This window comes from Falco punctatus (genome assembly GCF_963210335.1).
Source record: "Falco punctatus genome assembly, chromosome: 15".
In the NCBI taxonomy this organism is placed as follows: domain Eukaryota; kingdom Metazoa; phylum Chordata; class Aves; order Falconiformes; family Falconidae; genus Falco; species Falco punctatus.
In genome coordinates, this window is record NC_137595.1 from 8,555,644 (window position 1) to 8,574,956 (window position 19,313).

At 49.5% G+C, this 19,313-nt stretch overlaps 1 protein-coding gene across 3 annotated transcripts in view; it reads left to right on the top strand.

Moving 5' to 3' along the window:
* The window catches only part of ARHGEF6 (Rac/Cdc42 guanine nucleotide exchange factor 6), a 40,732-nt gene extending 25,102 nt beyond the window's left edge, over positions 1-15,630 (top strand). For 2 of the 3 annotated variants that reach the window (XM_080366090.1, XM_080366088.1), the window contains 12 exons: positions 335-394; positions 2,538-2,684; positions 3,528-3,614; positions 4,576-4,654; positions 5,406-5,539; positions 5,836-5,961; positions 8,891-8,911; positions 9,726-9,819; positions 10,768-10,857; positions 11,645-11,744; positions 12,591-12,645; positions 13,290-15,630. In XM_080366090.1, coding sequence (XP_080222216.1) covers positions 335-394; positions 2,538-2,684; positions 3,528-3,614; positions 4,576-4,654; positions 5,406-5,539; positions 5,836-5,961; positions 8,891-8,911; positions 9,726-9,819; positions 10,768-10,857; positions 11,645-11,744; positions 12,591-12,645; positions 13,290-13,430 — 1,134 coding nt within the window. In that variant the 3' untranslated portion in view covers positions 13,431-15,630. The remainder of the gene's footprint in view (positions 1-334; positions 395-2,537; positions 2,685-3,527; positions 3,615-4,575; positions 4,655-5,405; positions 5,540-5,835; positions 5,962-8,890; positions 8,912-9,725; positions 9,820-10,767; positions 10,858-11,644; positions 11,745-12,590; positions 12,646-13,289) is intronic. The other variant, XM_080366089.1, reaches the window with a different exon arrangement.
* The last annotated feature ends 3,683 nt before the right edge of the window (positions 15,631-19,313 follow it).

The following is a 19,313-nucleotide window of genomic DNA, read 5'->3' on the forward strand; positions in this document are numbered from 1 at the left end:
GAAAGCCACCCTGCAACTCTGCCTGTTCTGATTGATTTTCTTTGCAAGCTGAGTTTGTTCTAAGTAAAACCGTACCTGCTCTTGCTCTGGCCACTTTGCACTCATTACACTGGTGTCGATGAATTGCGTAGCTGCCTTAAACCGTGTCACATTGAACTGGGTGGCGGGGAAGGTACCTGGGAGACTTTGTCCCCCTCCTGCAGCCCATGCTGCCTGCACCCTCAGCCCTGCATCCCCCAGCACCCTGCCAGCTCTGGGTGCGCTGGGGTGGTGGGTGCTGCACAGGGTGGCTGCTGCTGGTGGTGGCTGATGGATTTTTCTCTCCCTTCACTAGGAGGCGCATGCAGATCACGAAGAGGTTTTGAAAGCCATCACATCCTTCAAGTCCCTTGTGGTAGGTGGCAATTCTTAAAATAGAGCACTCCATTTCAGGGCTGCATTTCATGAAGAATGAGTCAAGCCTGACATTTGTCTTCTCATTAGAAAAAAAGGTCTTTTGGAATGGAAAAGATGGGTGACAAAGAATCTTAATTTCGAGTTTCAAGCCTAGAGCTGCCCTTCTGGGGCAATTGCACGCTGGCTGCGTGGTCCCAGCAGCAGAGACGGAGGATCTCCAACTTTCTCCTCAGCTGCAGAAAGCCACACGTGGGTAGTGGTGGTGGTGGGGTCCCTTTCATCTCCTTTGGCTTCCATACCCTAAGCATTTGCCACCTGAAACTGGACCGCCCCTTGCTCATTGAGACGAGCTGTGAAAGGTTAGCAGGGCTGTCTGACTCAGCTGCTGATGCCAGCAGTGAGCTACTACGCTCCCAGCCCGTCGAGGGGCTCTTGGTTTTGCTGAGATTTGCTCCATGGGCACTGGGAGGCATCGGCCATATTGCAGGTATTGCGAAGGTATCAGCGAAGGGATGAGTCAGAGATAACAAACCTATTTCTGTGAGTTGCGTTTCCTACACCCCTCAAAGCCCTACTGCACCAAGATGAAAAAGAGGGGGAAGAGCCATCCATGTGCACAAAGCTTTTACCTGCCAAAGCTTTTTTCAGTTATTAAAAACGCCATAGTGTGTCTCACTTTGTAGCCACTGAATACCTTTCACTACAACCACTCCAGATGTGGTCCAACTTCCTTCCTCAGCGCAGCAGATGCAAGTTTTCAGTGCTTAGCAGCGCAGATAAAAGATGGGGAGGACAAAGTTCATAGAAAACAGGAAAGGGCGATGATGTTACATTTACTTAGAAACTCATCTCCCTTTCCATTTATTCTAGTAGATAATAGGGGAATAATTCAGTTAAATTACAAGGTGTCATTAATCTTTAGGAATGCTCGTAAGTGATGGGATGGTTTTACTTGAAATGTGTACTTGGGTGTTGAGTAATTGAATGTAATTATGATACAACTAAAGAGGTTCAGTGCGGATTTGAGGTTAGACAGGCAGAGCTGCCTCTTGCCGTGGACACATGGTCCCGTGGCAGGACCAGGGAGGCTCCTGAGGGAAGGCAGGGAGGAACCACGGAGCTACCATGATTAGCAGTGGTGCCTCTGCACAGACTGTGGTGGAATGCTGTGGATTTTATATGGATTTCCATCATGGGAACACTGGGTTTGGACGCTTGGGGAGCTGTCAAAAAGCACACAACAGTTGCAAAAGGAGAGGAAGCCCCCACAGTTTGGTTCAAATTTGTGTGTTTTCATACTATACCCAGTACAGCTTCTCTGCGGATCTGGATAGTCAAAGAGTGTATGAAACTGAGCTGGAAAGAAGGAAAATCTCTGTCAGAAGCAGGGGGGTGGAAAAAAACAAGCAGCTGGTGAAAACCGAGCCTGGTTTTGGCTTTGCAGCAGTTTTCCTCGTTGGTAGAGGTATTGGTTAGAGCAAGTTCTGCTTGAATTTGCAGGACTGTCCTTGTTCAGTCAGCATTGCCCTCTGCTTGCTGAAAGCTGCTGAAGGACTGGCCGCTCTGTGGAACTCTACCAGTCCCCAGCCGCTGAGCATCGGTGCAATCTTTTCAATTACAGCACCTTCAAAGCTTCTTTTTGTGCTACTCCGCTGCCCCGCAGAAATATTGCACCAAGTCCTGCTTTTGGGTTTACAAATTTTGGCTAGAAAATATCCACCCATCTGATTCGTGGGGACTTTGCATTGCTGCAAATAGAACTCTGCTGTTTGGGCAAAATGGGCAGAATCTCTCTAATCGGCAGCAAAATTAGAGGTGTTTTAACTCTGCGGCTGTCTCGGTTTGGAAAATGTGACCCTGTATTCTCAGAGGTAGGACTGGTTTGGAAAGAAAAGTTTGTTCAGTGCAGTCTGCAATTTCTTTGATGTTTTGGTGTATCAATTCATTCATAAATTGCTAGGGTGTGATTCTTTTTAACAAATTTTGTGTACCAGAGCCAAAGCAGGCTCTCCTGCTCTCTTGATGTGACCAGCCCTGAGCCCATGTGGCTGTGGGAGCGCTGGTGGTGAAACAGTCTTTGCTGGGATGGTTTGGGTTTGCGCCTGCCCTTGGCTAACAAAGTGCCCTGCTGTGATTCCCAGTCGCAATGCCAGGAGCTGAGGAAGAGGAAACAACTCGAACTGCAGATCCTTTCTGAATCCATCCAGCGCTGGGAAGGAGAGGACATAAAAACGATGGGAAACATCATCTACATGTCCCAGGTTATGGTGCAGTGTGGGGGAAGTGAGGTGAGTGCGATGTCCAAATACCCCCTTGCTCACCAGATCAGCGATGCAAGGTGGCAGCTACCCTCACTCCAAGCCAGCAAAGTGCTGACAAATAATGCTGATAAATAATTTTACCTGGAGAAGAGATGTGCCATGGGGCATCTTTGGAGTCAGGCACCCTGGCAGCATAGCTTCAGGCCTTTGGTGACACACTTTGCAAGCAAAAGAAGTATCTCAGTGTCGTATAGTACGTTAATTTCCCTCTTTCCCCCCTGTGACTTACTCTGAGAAATGAGAGTGACTTGAAAGTGTGCATTAGCATAACCATTTTGCCACGTCCTGTGCGGTGGCTGCCTTGACGTCCCACTCCAGAGCTGACTGCACTTTGGAAATAACTGGAGGGATTCCTTTGCTACTGGTCCTAAAGCATCACACCAGTGCTTGCCGCAGACCTTCACCAGTGGTGTTAAACCCGTGCATACTGCATGTTTGGTGTGGGGAAAGTGCCTGTTATCACCGAATTGTGTGTTTGCTGTAGGAACTTTTCCCTGGGAAGGGAAGGACCTGTAAAACAAAGCCCTGTAGAGTCTAGTCCCAGAGTCTTGTTTGAGATGCTGGAGGACATAAGGTCTTGGTCTTCTGAGGCACTCTGAAGTGATGGGAAGAGGATTAGCAGGATGCAGACAGAAACGTATGCAGGAAAAACAAGTACAGAAATGAGATCCTGTAAGGAAAAAAAGCCCAAAGAATTGATTTGGGAGTGATCTCTCACAGGCTGCGATTCCAGCTGCAACAGGTTCAGTTTGCTGGAGGAAGGTTCTTGTGCTGCACTGCAAACTAACCTAACCTAAATTCTCCCCGCAGGAGAAAGAAGAGCGATATTTCTTGTTGTTCTCAAACGTTTTGCTGATGCTGTCTGCAAGCCCACGGATGAGTGGGTTCATCTATCAGGTAGGCACGCTTAATTTGAAATTGCAAGGCGTTAGGTGTGAAAAAGGAAATCAGATATCTCTTATCAATTTAAAATCCTTTTCTTCCTTAAGCCCCTCTGTTGTGATGCAAACACCCCAGGCTGGGAACCAGGGCTTTGTTTTGCCATGCATGCCAGGACACTTAGTGCCTTTGTCCTGCCAACTGGTTAAACAGCATTTGGTAAATGTGAATGCTGTGAAATCAAAAAAAAAAAAACACCACCATCCCAGCATGTTGCCTACATGCTGTTTTCTAGAATGTTCTGTGTGTATGTAAGGTGTCCTGACCCAGCTGTAGGGTTTTGCCCCACACGACCAGCCAGCCGGCTCTGTGTTGTGTGAAAATTTTTCACTACTATAAAGCCAACTGTAAAAAGCCCAAAATTTCCACTCCAAAACTCGGCATTTCTTGTGTTTTACCATTTCAATGGCTGCGATCAGGCTGTTGGGAGCTTGGCTTTTCTCCAGTTGCCTGAAACCATCAATACCCACCAGGAAAGTGATGGTCTTTCATACATGAGAGAGATGGGAAAGATTTGGGAAGGATTTGGCTGGGTTTTTTGATTTCACCCACCAGCAGGAGTAAGGCGAGCAGGCAGTTCAGCATGCAAAGCAGAGGGACAGGGAAGGCTTTCAGAAAAACCGGGGGAAGTTGATCCTGCTGACTTGGTTGTAAAAAGGGTTTGCACCTAGTGAAGGGAAGGGGTGGCAGGTGAGCCAGGGATGACTCAGTTGTCACGGGAGCCTCTTCTCCGGGGTTTGACCTAATTGTACAGGGAAATCTAGATCCATAAATTAAAGCAGGCTTTTCCTGCAGTCTGAAGCCTTCATAAATTAGTTTTTCATGGTGATTCCCAAAGAGAAAGGAGTCGGCAGAAACAAGCAGAACAAGATGCACTGAGAAGGAGATGCAGACACTGACTCCTCCTCAATTCTCCTAGGGAAGGCTGCCTTTGACAGGAATGACACTGACAAGGCTGGAAGATGCTGAAGGGAATGAACACGTGTTTGAAATTGCAGGTCAGTGGGACCCCTACCTGGGGCCTTCCTCCCAGTCCAAACAGCAGCTGCTACTGGAGGTACTGGTCTTCCTCGTCCCTCTAACCATGGCGTCACACGCTTTGCTCTTTTACCATGTGTTGTCTGAACTCCTGAACATCTCCCTCCTGGCTGAGGCACCATCCTCCCAGCGCCCTTGAGCTGTCTCTGACACTGGGCTGCTTTCAAAGACCAGAGTGTTTCATGTGGGACAAATCTTCTGCCCCAGCAGCGCTGCTCTGTGCTATACGTGCCCTGTCTGTGTCCAGCATCTATCCCATGCATCTGTGAGTGCCTTGTTTATTGACAGATTAATGGCTCTGGTCATCAGGTAGCTTTCCTAATGTTCTTCCCAATTTTCGCCTTCGATTTACCTCATTCCTTGTAGCTATACACAGTCATTTCATGCTCAGTGCCTTGGCTGCAATGCAGCTATTCTTGCTGGTGGCATTTGGTGTCATGGTCCTGCTAATCATGGAAATGTTTTGTTTCCTTTTAACATTAAATAATTCCTCGCATGTTCATCTTGCCAGTTCCCTTGCCTTTCTGTGCAGCTCCCACACTGGGTGCCTGGAGCAGGATGGGCAGTGGCATCTTTGCCCTGGCCTTTTTGCAGCCTCTGGACTTTGCAAAGTGAAGAGCTGCTGGCTGCTGGGCTGAGTTGAACTTGCCTTGCGTTTCCTCCTGGGTCTCTACTGCTTGCTAAAGATGGTTAATTAATCCTCTGCCCCAGGGAACATGACGGAGCGGATCACCGTGTCCTGCAGCACCAGCCAGGACTTGCACGAATGGCTGGACCACTTGCAAAGGCTGACCAAAGGGACGTGCAACACCGTATCCAAAACACAGTCCTGGAGCGCTCATTCGGTAAGCGTCTCACCTCCCCAGCCCCTCTGCTGCGCTGGGTTCCTCAGTGCTGGCTGATCTCTCTGTTTCGGCAACGCACCTTGATATTGAGGTGATGTGGACAGCCGTAAGGCACATCCCGCAGTTTTCTCTGTAACCGTGGCATGCTTGTGCCATTTTACATGTATCCTGCCCTAGTTTTGTTGCAACCTAGATGTCTCAAAGGAGTTCACAGGGAGCTCTTGCCCATCCCCCTCTGCTTCTCTATGTTGTCTGGTGGCTAACAGTCTTCATTTGCTCCTCATCTATGTTCTCAGACGTTTAGTTCAGCTGGACAGATCCGTGGGCCTCTGGAACCGCCCAAAATCCTCAAACCCTGGAGCTTGAGCTGCCTCCGTCCTGCTCCTCCACTCAGACCGTCAGCAGCGCTGAGTTACAAAGAGGTAACCATCCCTGCGGGGGACCCTCACCTCGTGGCAATCCCTAGTGCTGCTGCCCGGGTGGCTTATCCCTTAGCGAGGGCACAAAAGCTTAGGTTAACGGGGTTGTGGAGAGAAATGACGCTGCCCAGTTCTTCCCCAGTCCTGCGATGGATGCTGGTCGCTGTGGCTGGCTTTGTGCTACAAGTGAAGTGTGAGCACGTGTGTTTGCAGGCTTGATGTTTGCTGTCGGCTGCTGCAGCCAGCGCCCTTGGCTGCTGAATGTCACTGGTCCCACAGCCTTGCGGGGTGTCCCACAGCCTTGCGTGTCCCATTGAGCCTTTTCCTTCGGTGGTGCCGTGGTGGAGCTGCCTCCTCCTCCTCCTCCTGCCTTGGTTGGAGCTGTGGGTGGGAGCCGGGATGTGTTCCAGCTCCAGCTGTAGCAGCAGCTCAGCGCTGCCCAGGCTGATGCTGCAGGATCGAGCAGCAGTGCTGCACCAAGAGGAGGATGAAAAAGGCCTGTTGGTATTTCTCATGTCTTCCACCCTGTGTTTTGGTGGCTGGAGAAGGGCTCCCTGCAGCAGCCGTGGGGCTCAACCCTCCTTCGCTGCCCACCTGAGTGTTTCACACACCTGTACCCTGCTGGGACGCAGCAGCCCAAGGGATCGCTTCCCCTGCAGAAACCCCAAGCCTGGGAGGTAGGAGGCTGCATGGGGAAACCCCAAATATCGCCCAGCTCCAATTCTCACCCCCTGCTGCAACTGCAGTGCTCTCCATCCCTACCTCACATTAAACTTTTGGGATTACTCACCAGTAACTCGGGTAACGTTCTCCTTACTGAATGAGCACTCTGGTTCTGAGTCAGCTGCATTTCTTGGTACAGCAGCCCTGGGAACATCACTGCCCGGGCTCCCAGTGGGGATGGGGATGGGGAAGGGGGCTTGGACCCCCTCAGCCACCCCAGCACTCAGGGATGGAGAGACTGGCGGCAGGGGGGGGCTGTGGTTTCACTGCTCCAGGTAGAGATTTTAGGTAGCCTCACGGCATTTTGTTATATTTATTTATTGATATTTGTAGAACAATGCGTTTCAGTTCAGAAATTAAACTGTTCAAAAAACAGCCAAGCAGGCAGACTGCAAATGACCCTTAATCTTTGCATGGTCCAAATCCCTAACGTAGACTAAACTGTTTCTTGCTTGCATGGTGAATTAAAATATAGGAAGAGACTTGAAGCAGAGGAGTTTTTCTGTGTGAAAAGGCAAGGCTGATACTTATTTCTAAGGTAGGCCAAAACCACGGATTGAGCAATATTATGAATACCACGGTGCCTTGCAGTTTCTCAGTTGTCTCCTGCCATGCACAGCAGGAGTTAAAGTCTCTGTGTCAAAACCAGGCGAGAGGTTTTTGCCACAGAGGCTGAGCAGGCAGGGAGCCCCAAGGGGTGTGATTCTGCTGCAGGCTGGATGGTAGCGTGCAAGGGGTCAAAGGACCAAAAATGTTGTTTGCACAGGAACAGGCTGAGCTGGCCACAGTGATGGAAACTCAAAGGCTAACAGGTCTACCAGAGCTGGAGCAGAGCTGGGCAGGCATAGCCCGGTACCCACTCGGTCCAGCCTGAGCCTGGGGGGCAGCTCCTCTGTCAGGGGAGGGGCTTGTGGGCACCAGCCTGCAATGAAAAATGTGAAATAAGTTCAGTTGTTGGCCCATACAGCTCTGCATCTGCCTTGTCCCTCCTGCCGGGTGCTCAATCGCTAAGCAGAACTCCTATTTCACTGTATTGTTATTTTTTAAATTAAAGTAGGGCACAAAAAATTATGCTAACTGCTTGGTGCAAGTCATCTTCCTATAATGAAGATATAACGAAGGAATACACATTTCAAAGGTTATTTGCAGGGAAGCGAGTGGGGGAGTTTGATTAAAAGATTAGAGATTTTCAGACATCCAGCGTTACTTTAATTGGCTTCTGATAGTGTAGGATGGGATGGCACAGTCTTGTGCATTTCCTCATACCTAGCTATGATCAGGAAACCCCAGAACCTGCTTGCGTACTGCACAGCACTCTTGTTATTTCCATTTAAATTGGGTCATTTTTCCTGTTCTGTTTCCAGTAATCATTTGAAATTACAGAGCAGGTGCTGTGGGTAAAGCGGTGTGTCCGGATTCAGGTTAGCAAAGTGAAAAAAGATTTACAGATGATTTCTTCTACATCTTTTTTTTTTTTTTTCCCCTCTTTTTTTTGAATGGCCTGCTTTGCATTAGGTGAAGGGTTTGTAACATCGGGATTCAGGACTTTGCTGGCCAGAGCTGCTGGAGAGCAGTGCGGCTCCCTGTACTGAGCATCCCAAGGATGGGACCCTCCATGGGGTGTGCAGGGAGCTCCCTGTCCTTCAGCAGAGCAGAGAGATGCTGATGTCTGATGCTGCCAGGTCTCCAGTGAGGATGGCAGGTCCCCTCTGAAGAGGTCCCCTTTGAGAAGATGCAGTCCTGGGAGACTTGTCACCAGGATGGGCAGAGCACCCCATCATCCTGGCAGGGTTGGGCTGAAGACTGCAGGACTGGTGCTGAGCATGGGGCCAGACCCTGAGCTGATCCCACAGAGCCGGGCACGTGGGGTGGCTGCACCAGTGGGTCCCACATTTTTAAGCACCATTTTAGACAACCAACATCTGCAGAAACCTACTACTAACCGAGGAGGCATGTTTTCTGTTTTGATGTGTTTAGAGTGTATTAATGCCCACTTAACCATGCGTTTCACATGTAATTTTTTCAGTTTTGCATGACACGGTGCTCCTTTGCATGTTGGTAGTGCTCTAAAACCAGTACAGAGGGTGTGCCACATTAATCGCAAGACTAACATTTAAATGTGTTTTAGAATTGTGGATTTAATGGACTTGGTCAATAAAATCATCAATCTCTCACACTCATCTTCTCTTTCTTTGCATATTCATTGTAGAGGATGTCTTATATCTTAAAGGTAAGGGTAGATACATCTCTTTGGCTTATTGTGGCAAAGAATGCTTGTTCCTGTTCATGCTTCTCGTGCTTGCATGACCCTAATTTTGTCTGGCTGTATCAGTTAGTTATCGTGAGAGTCAGTAGTGACTGGCAAATACATATGGAGATAACTCACAAGAAGGATTTAGTATTATGGTACTTAAACTCCTGGTGTGCCTCTTCTCCTGCTTGAAATCTGTATTGCATGTAACCTACTAATACACTAATTCTCTCCAAATCGGCAAGACTTGTAACTTGGTGAAGAAGATAAAAGCTTGTGTTTCTTACTTGTGGAGTCATAGCAGACACTAACTTTATGTGTGTGTGTTTGTTCTCTGTGTATGCGGAGGGGGGGTTTATACTCTCAAACAAATTGTGTGCACTTCGAAGCAATGTTATTTGCCAACTGTTTTATATTAGAAATCAAGTCAAGGAAATACGCAACTATATAGGGCTTTCCAACAGAGACCACAGAGCTGGTAAGCAGACAAAAAGTGCTGTGAATGTGTTTGCATTCTTTGGCTAAAGGATCTTAGCCGAGGGTTGAATTTGCTAGGGGAGCTTGTCCTAGCCCAGCCCCGCAGGTGCAACTCCCTCTGCTGTTCCAGGGAGCAGTTGGCCACAACTAGCGCATAGGAAGGGCAAAAAGCATCATTTTCCCCAACTTTGTCATTGTCTGCTTTGTAGTTCTCTAATGTGTTGTGTGCAACATGGATAGCTGCATTCAGCTGCGCTGCTCTGCTGTTTGGGCTGTCTTTGGTTCTGGTTAAACACAAGAGTCTGTTTCTCTATAGGATTCCAGCAAAAGTCCAAAAACAATGAAGAAGTTTCTTCCAAAAAGGAAAACTGAGAGAAAACCATCTGATGAAGAGTTTGTTATTCGGAAAAGTAAGTGTTGTATTTTTCTCTTCTTTCTGGAGGTTTCTGTGTACTCAGTGATCTCCATGGGACTTTTAAGAACAACCTTTCTTATGGTGCAGGATGCAACCGTATGCTCACGTTGTGCGCAAGCCTACGTGCTGCTGAGCAAGGGTCCTCAGCTTCTGACGGACCCCTCCCAGTTCTGACTGCCAGACGTGCTGCCACCCTCCTCATGATGGCTAGCACAAGGTCACGGGTTGTTGGTTGCCTTGTTCTGGGTGCAGAGCCAAGGAACTACTTCCGAGCAGTGAAGAGCTGCAGTAAAACTGCGCATCAACAGTCATCAAAATATGTCTGAGAGCCGGGATAAATCCTCACCCACAACAGTCTGCGTGGGGGATCAGGGAACAAAAAAAGGTCCTGTCCCCGCAGGGGTGTTCACCTCCAAAGAGGGGTGTCCTGACAGCTCCCCAAAGTCCACCTGGGACACCCCTTGGGGGTTTTACGTGAGAGGCCATGGTCACCCAGCGGTGAGCTCCTGCGGTATGCAGCTTGAAGGTCAGTTGTCTCCCATGAGAAGACAACACTGAGCTGAGGCTGGAAATGAAGACTTCGCGTTTCCAAATCCTGCTGTGACGCAGCTGTCCCAGACCCCTCCTAGCACAGCTGCTCTGCCTACACATCTCCCAGTGCTCCTGCACCCAGGCATCACCCCCTGGGTTTTTCTGAGATGAGCAGCTACAAGTGATGTTAGATATGTTAGATATATTAGCAGCTAGAAGTTTAGTCGTGATGCTCAATGCCTCGGGATGTTGCAAAGGCCAGAAAATGTAAATGACCTCAAAAGGGACTTCGGTAAAGCCCCAGTGTCGGTCAGGGAAACAGCTTTTAAGGCACTTCGGAACAAAGGCTGGGACAGGTGAAAGCCAGCGCACTTTGCCTTTTGTGATAGCTGTTGATTGCAATGTTTTACAGGTACTGCTGCACTGGAAGAAGATGCTCAGATCCTGAAGGTGATTGAAGCGTACTGCACCGGGGCAGGTTTCCAGCAAGCTCTCAGCTCAGGTGGGCACACAACCAGATTATTTAGTTCTTACTCCGCCTGCAACACTGATAACCCCTCCGAGAAAGAGCAGATGGTTGCATCATACAGCAGTGAGGCTCATGCTAGGAAACTGTGTGGTGTTCAATCTTCAAGATAAGGGAGCTTCATCTACCTAGTGGTTTAGTTGCCATTGTCTTTCTTCTAAACACAGAGAATGAAGCTGGTAGGAGGGCAGATGAGACACCGCTATTTCACCAGCACTTGTTAGGAATTAAGCAAACCCAGTGAGTGCCTGTGGCTGTCAGCACTGAAAACGTGATGGTAATCTCGGGTTGCATACAGCTTTAGAAAGGAAGCATGTATATTATCTCTCAATCAGCTGCGTGTTTAAGAACAAGCTGCTTCATAAGAACCTATCTAACATCTTCAACTCTGGAAATATAACTATTTATCATTGCTGGTGAGATGTCAAATTAAATCACTGAACTATCAAATAATGGTACATTTAAAGAGGGGAGGCCGTGTTTCTTCTGAGAGCTCTTGACTCGAATCGAATAATTTCATTTATAAGTCATGACGTAGCTTTAGATGCAGCGAGCACTCCTGAAAACTTTCCACTTGCTGCTTTAGCGCCAGGTCGGTGGTACGTATAAGCCCGTACGTAACCGTGGCAGATAGGTGGTGGCTTCTCCAGCCCCTGTGTCCCCGCAGAGGAGCAGGGAGAGCAAGGGCTGCTGCCTCCAGAGCCCCGTGGGCACCGGGGAGACGTCTCCCTTCTTCTTCCTGATGGGCAATTCTTGTACACAGGCTCCCGTAAAGACTCCATCCCCCAAGTCCTTCTTCCTGAGGAAGAGAAAATCATCATAGAGGAAACACGAAGCAACGGCCAGACTGTCACGGAGGAAAAGTAAGCGTGGCTGCTGGCCGATCCCCTTGATGCTTTTTGGAAAGCCGTTAAAACCCGACGCGCTCTCCTTCTGCGCCCCTGCAGAGGAGCGGGGCTGGTCTCACCAACCGCTGCCTTAGTCCAGTTGCCGTTTTGTCCCTTTTTAAGGACAGAGCAGCCAGCTGCCGTGACGTGGCTGTAACCCTCTGGGATTCCGTGCGCTGGGTCCTGAGAGCCAGTTCGTTGAGTCCCGGAGCTTATCTGGGTGTAGCTAATGGCGTCGGGGAGGACAGAACCAAACAAGTGGCTTTTTTTTTTAACTTCTGACATACTGGGCTGCTGCTACCCCTCGGGAGCCTGCCTGGCACCCTGTCTGTGAGGGCTACCCAGCTTCAGCATCTGGGCGACAGCGCTGATCGGCTCCTTTTCTAACCCAGACAGCGCATTGCTTTCATGCTTGTTATTTTTGCAGTATAACCTCAAGGAATCAAAGCCATTTTACAAAAGATGCTCGGGCATTTCCAGGTTTAAAATCATTGTTATTTATTGCAGTAGCATAAGCAGGGAAGCCAAAACCACAGACCTTTGTTGATAACTTAAAAGATAGCAGAACAAGGTATTTTTCTTGAGTTTTTAGAAAAGAGCCCTGAATATCAGACCGGTGGCCTATTAAATGCTCCTGGGCTGTGTTTCCAGAATCCTCTCACAGGCAGCAGCATTCGCAGCAGCCTGATGCTGGCCAAGCAGAAGCTGGAAGCACCTTCCCCATCAGCACCTCACTCACGAAAGCTCCCTTGCTGTTGCTGTTTTGCTATACTCCAGCTTTTTTTTAATTTTTTTTTTTAACATTGGCATTTCTTTTTGCAGGAGCCTTGTTGACACAGTTTATGCACTGAAAGATGAAGTCAAAGAACTGAAGCAGGTACTCTGAGCGGGGTTGTTTGTGCTGGGGCTTGAGCAGAAGCCAGCCAGGGTGCACTGGGTCATTATCTTTGACTGGTCAGTGCCCTGGAAGAGTCTTGCTGATGCTGGTCTGATCCTGCAGCTCCCTGAGTCAGCATTAGTTTTCTTCTGGTTTTTAGCTCCCTGAATCAACTCACCACACAATTGCTGAGCACCAGAGCCAGCAGGAGGGAAGGAGGAGTTGGTCTTTGTGGTAACATGAAACTTGCCCCCTACTCTAAAACCCTTTCAACTTGTTCATTTTATAGGGGTCTGGTAGGTACCAATTCTTGTAGACTCAGAGGAAATACGTCCTCCCTCCAGCCCCCCGCCTGAAGGTGGGAGAGCCCACCCCAGGAGGACAGGGTCCTCCAAGCCAAGCTAAAATTAGGTTTCCACAAGGATGCTTCTGCCTGCTCAAAGTCACAGGGACTTCTGTGCAGGCCTATAAGGTAGTAAGGGTCTGCTTGAGTGGATCAGGCCACAAGTAACCTGTGGTGTCCATCCTCACAAGCCAGCAGGGCCTGTCAGATGTCCCTGATATTTCATCACCTCTGAGGCACCAGGCGTGTGGAACTACCTCATCGCACCTGCATCTTTAGCTCTTTATTTTTTACCTTGCAGGAGAACAAAAGGATGAAACAGTGTTTGGAGGAAGAGCTTAAATCCAGGAAGGACTTGGAGAAGCTGGTTAGAAGGCTGCTGAAGCAGACGGACGAGTGTGGCAGAGAGGACACGGGGCGCAAGTCGTCCCTGATCGCCTGAATTTGGGGAGAAGCTGCTGGCAGTGGTGTGTGACCTCAGGTGGTTTTTGGGAAGCGGAACTGGATCCTTTGCCTCTTCTTGCTCCTTATTTTGTTGGTTTGGGGAATTTTGTTACCAAAAAAAAAAAAAAGTCATAGAGAAAAAAAAAATAGGTTTTCTTCCATCCAATAAGGAAATAAACCAGAAACAATCAATCACAACTAAACCAGTAAGCAAGCGGTCCATGATTCACAATTCATCTGCAGCAACTAATACCTCATCGTACCTGCTACTGGGAGCAAATACAAACTCTGCTAATGATTGCTGCTCACAAAGGGTTTGGCAGCAGTTTCCTAGAGGAAGCTTAAGCACTTTTTAATGCTTTCATTCTTTCCAAAAGCACCGGTACCTATTTATTGAATGAAAACATTACTGAGGTAGCATTGAGCAGAAACCAAGAAGCACCATGCTCCTCTTTTCAGATAATCACAGCTGGGGAAGCTTGTCCCATCCACCTTCTTTTTCCCCGTTAGTTGACTGTAGCAAACTAGAGCCCAGCAATACTGTGGTTCCCGTGTGGCCTTGATACTGATTAAAATGTGCAATTAACATGAAGACATTCGAAATCTTTGGGGAAGTCAGATCTGGAGCACCTGTCAGAGCGCATGGGAAGGTATGTTGCACAGTGCTGCCTCCTAAGAGCTCGTGATTAGCGCAACAGGTAACTGCTGTTCTGCCCCCACATCCCTTTTCTTATGCATGACCTAGAACTCCTACTCCCTTCTTTGTTTTCACATTGAGTGTCCAGGTATCATATGAGTTTATAGTTTTGCTGTGCTTCCCCTTGCAGGACATGCTTTTCTCTGTGTGAAATATAAACACTGCTTGACAACAAGGAACAACCCCCACACGTGCTGATTCCCTGTTCCCGTCTGCCCGCGTTAGCTGGGAACAAAGCCAATGACCACTTCTACCCCCATTGCCCCCCAACGGGCTTTCTGCTAGGAGAAAGGAACTTTCTCTCGGAATAGGAAAGGTATTTATGTTTTGACAAGAGCTGGAATGCTCCTGGGGCAAGGATGGTCAGCACCCTTCCAGATCCCTGCACAGCACCTCGAACACAGCACACAGGCAACATGCATATGTATTGGCTATCTTCATCTTATTCGGTGTTATACCCTAGTTTAGAACTGACGTTTTCCTTTGTTCCTTAGCAGCATTATAAAAGTAACCTTCTGTTACAGTTAATTATAAGTCTTAATGTATATCACAGGGCAGCATGGTCCCAGGGTGTGCAGACACACCACAGCTCATTACAGTCATATCGTTACGTTGGTCATGAAGGACATAATAGAGGCAATAATTACAACTCCCTCCTTGCAATTAAAATTCAGCCAGAACATAGCAAATGGTGTTTGGGGAGAGCTAGACTCCAAAACATCACAAGGAGTGTAAAAAGAAAACCTCTCTAAATCTAAGCTGTTCCTAGGACAAAACGGAGGTCTTTTGTCCTCTGGCTACATTTGCCATCTCCAGAGCATCCCAGCTGGATGGCAGCTCCCCACATCCCGGTGCAGGCATGCCGCTGAGCAGTTTGGTCAGCAGGCAGGTTCTACCGTGCTGGTTAATGGTTTGCCAGGATGACGGCCTTTGCTGCACACTGAGCAGCTCGCGCCGCTGATCGGGGGTGCTGTGCCCAGGCACCCCAGCACTGTCCGGTCCTGCTGCCCGCCCAAAGGTGGGCTGGGAGCCAGGCTGGTGACATGCACTGGGTGCTAGGCAGCAAACGAAGGGTCACTTACACTCCAAGGAGAGGGTAGAAACGTTTCTGTTTCCTCGTTGCTCCCTGGTTTAGTTGAAACCTGTGCTGTGTACATATGCATGTTCGTAAGATGTAATGTGATGGAGGGCACACTGGGACTTTTTGGATCAAGCGTTTGTCAAGAGCTAGAAGCCAAAAAAGACAAGAAAATAAAAAGGAAAAGAAGCCATGCCGGATGGACAGCAATGTTTCCATATTTACTTTGTTTACAGTGCTTTGTAAATAGGTTCCAGTGAGTCTGTCTTTAGATGGATGTTGTGTCAGCTGCCTTCCAGTTTATCTTTGTCATGTAGGTTTATTTACTGTAACTACTTATGCAAGTTCAACTTTTCTAACATGTTTTTATTTTGAACAGTTTTTTAATTGACATTTTCAACAAATAAAGAAGGATAAAAATGGCTTCTTAGCTCTCGGTGCTGCTTCATTTCCGCCACAAAAGCAAAGCCAGCGCTTGCTCTGGGCATCCCTGATTTGCTCAAAATGCCCGTGGGTGCCTCATCCACCCTCCAGTTTACTGGCTGCTGGCAGGGATACTGGTGTGAATGCTGATGCTGGCACTTGAGCTGTTGCTCCCACCACCGCCCAGACCTGCAGCAGGGAAGGGCACCTGGTCCCAGGGGAAGGAGATGTGGTTCCATCCCTCAAGTTCTGCTTGCACTCTGCTAACAAGGATGCTTTAGGGAGAATTAGCTGTGCGGGCAGGTTGCTGTAGATAAGTGACTTCCTGCCTGACTTTGGTTTTTTTTGTTGTTTTGGGTTTGTTGTTTTTTTTTTTTCTTAGTTAGCGTGTGTTTTTTTCTGGCATTTAGGTGTGGTGACAGGATTTCCTTTGGTCTACCACTTGGACAAGACCTCTCCTGCATGCTGGTATTTTTAACTCTTTGGTAGAGACATACCGCGCTCCCAGCCCACAGCCAAAGCGGGAGGATCGAGGGCAGGAGGGCCAGGCCCTGCTCTCCCTCCACAAGCACAGCAGTCGGAGCAGGAAAAAAAAAAAAAAAAAAAGTGAAAAAAGAACACTGGCCTCAGGTGCATCATGGAAAAACAATGAAGTCTGCAAGGGAGCCAGCCTGAACCCAAGTGGCACTTCAGGGAATTATTGCAGAGGCAGACCAGAGCCATACCCAGACCAGAGTGCCCCTGAGCCTGCACTGGGCACAAGAGAAAGGAGGGAGCATCCCCCAGGCTCATCTTGGGGGGAGCATCTTCACTCCCAGGTCCCCATGAGATCCACACCTTAACCAGAGACCGCCCATCCTGCTCTCCTGCTGAACATGGGGTCTCTTTGGCCCCCTCTCTTATGCCAGCCCCCAAACAGCCCCTTTGCACAACCCAGCTCCAACACAGGTAGCACCAGCAGCTCCCAGGCAATGGAGTTTGGCTCCAAACGACCATCAATGTGAAAAACCAGAAAAAAAGCCCAACCAACCACTGCCTGCCCCAAGCAGGGGAAAGGGCTGTCACCAAGCAAGGGGTGCCAAGGTAAGGCTGGCACCCAGGCACCCAGTGCCTAACTGGGAAGGGGGGTTTTGAAAAAAAACCCAAAAACAACAACAACAAAAAGACCCCAAAGTAGTGCAGAGATGCTAGGACAGGCTTGTCATCTCGGTGGCCACTGTGCACAGCCCCGCAGCATGTGGGCAGCCCTGCTCCAGCTGCTGCTGCCCAGCAGCCCTGAGCTCATTGGCACCAGCTGGAGAGACCCTGCTTGGAAACTGGCATCCCAACCTTTTTTGAGGGGAAAAAAACCTGAACCAAAATCTCATTTTTTATACAGAACTAAAAAAAAAATAATAATACATTTCCCAGTGAGCTGTGCGTCTTAAGCCATGCAAGCACCTCTCCCAGCAGATGACTATACTGCTGCTTGCTCCTGCCACTGCTTGCCTGTGCCCCCCCATCAGCTGCCATGCTGATGTGACCCACGTACTCATCACCCTTTCATCCCCTTCTTAGAAAGAGCAAAAATCAGAAACAGTAAAATCCACAGCCCAAGGATGACAGAGAGGGCCCACATCAAGGGGAAAAATAAATAATAAAAAAATAAAATCAACGTATTGGTGATGTTCAGACTTTCCACAGGTAGAGGAAACCTGCACCTGCCACGGCACTGGGCAGGGGCCAGGGAGAACAAAACTGCTCGGGAGAAGGCCACAGCTGGATGGCAGCAATCGCAACTCCTCCCTTCCCACACACTACCTCACATCCGAATCCCACAGGCTATTTTTGACAAATGAAGAAACAGAGGCAAGAAACAGCAAAAGCCCTGGGAAAGGCAGCGGTGCAGGCAGGGCTGGGCTGGGCAGGCAGCCCGTGGGCAGGGCAGGTGGCAACTGGCATCTGCTGCTCTCGCTACAGCATTTATTGTGCTTTTATGCTTTGTTTTGTTCTCTCTTCTTTAATTGATTCCCCCAGTCACGCAGGAAAATCTATTTCTCCATGCAATTTGCAGCTCCTGGATCCCCTCTCAGTGACTGGGGCCAGGACTGCAGCCCAGCTCAAACCCCCTGGCCGACGGAGCTGGGAGCTGCAGGGGGTTCAAGGCTGTGCACCGTTTCCCCTCTCCCATGATAAACTGTTTCTGAAGGACGTGGACACCCAACAACAGCTATGCACACACTCCTCACAGCTCTTCCCTCCCCATCCACTTGCTCCCAGCCAGCTTCTCCCCCGTTTCAGACCGTGCAGGTTTGCATCGTCTTTGGTTTCTCCCCTGGCTCCCACCCACGCCCCCACCGCTGCTGGGCACCTCCACTTCCCCTGCAAAGCTCTGGGGCTCTCCAGCCACGCAAGCGTTGCCTTAGCGAGCCCAGCCTGCAAGGGTGGCCAGGTTTCAGCAGCAGCGGGGATGCAGTTGGACCCACATCACCGCAGGAGGTGGTGGGACCCACCGCAGGAGGCAGCGGCCACCCAGCCCCTGCACCCAGCACCCATAGGATCCTACCTTGTGCAGCACCCATCCCTCTGCTCCAAAGCTGAGACATCCCTGCAGGTACAAGCAGGAAGAGTCCTCTTCCAGCCAGGTGTCCTAATTACCTTTAAATTTGCCCCCACCCTTTTCCTTCACAGCTGTGCAGGGGGCTCCAGCCCCAGAGCCTTGCTGCCTTCCCAGGGCAGGGGGGTCCTTGCTCCCTCCTCCAGCCAAAATGTCCCCAGCACTGCATGGCCCTGGTACCCCAACATGTCCCAAGGAGTGGGGTGGGATGGTTGCCCCCAGACACTTTTAGGAACTGGCTGTTCCCCCTGTGCCCCCTAGTGCTACCCCACTGCCCTCTGTCCCCAGACCCCAAGCAGGAGCCTGGAAAATCCCAGCCTGGCGCTGAGAAGAGTGAGCGGCATTCAAAACACACAAAGCACCCTGTCTCTTCATTCCCAAAGTGTATTAGTTGTAAGGTGACAGTGGACGAACCCCCGCTCTCAGCAAGGGGAACCATGAATGCTGAAATACACTGCAAAACACAGCGCTGGCCATGCACAGTCCCTTGGCATGCGGCGCTTCTCCGTTAATAAGATGGTTTTAGTTAAATAAATAGTTTTTATACATTGTGTCAGACAAGAGTGCTCGATTCCCTGATGAAGTTAGGTAGGCGCTTTGGGAGAACTGCCAACAAATACATATTAAATTATAGTAAAACCAGAGTGGCTCTGAGCTCTCCTCTGCTGGCTTTGGGAGGGGGCCGTGTCGGGCACCCAGCACTGCAAGGGGCTGTGCGAAGACTGCCCCATCCGTCCCAGCAGTGGTGGCACTCAGGCACCGTGTTAGGACCAGACCTGCAGCCTCCAGCCAAGAAAACCCTAAGGACTGCCCAAATCTGAAAGCTCTTCCACTTGCAAACCTGTTGGCTTCCAGGAGTGTTTCCAAACTTCTGCACTCCGACAAGTGTGACCTGTATAACCAAACGCTCCAGACTGGCCACCTTTGGCATCTTTAGATGCTTTTAAAAAATGCTGCATCAAGATCCTTGTGCCCTGCTGTTGCTCAGCTCACTTTCTCTGTGGGCCAAGCTGGAGAAGGGGGTCAGGGAGAGCCCAGCATGCAGTGCCACCCAGGTACCTCCTGCCTGAGAGGGGGTCCTGCCCAT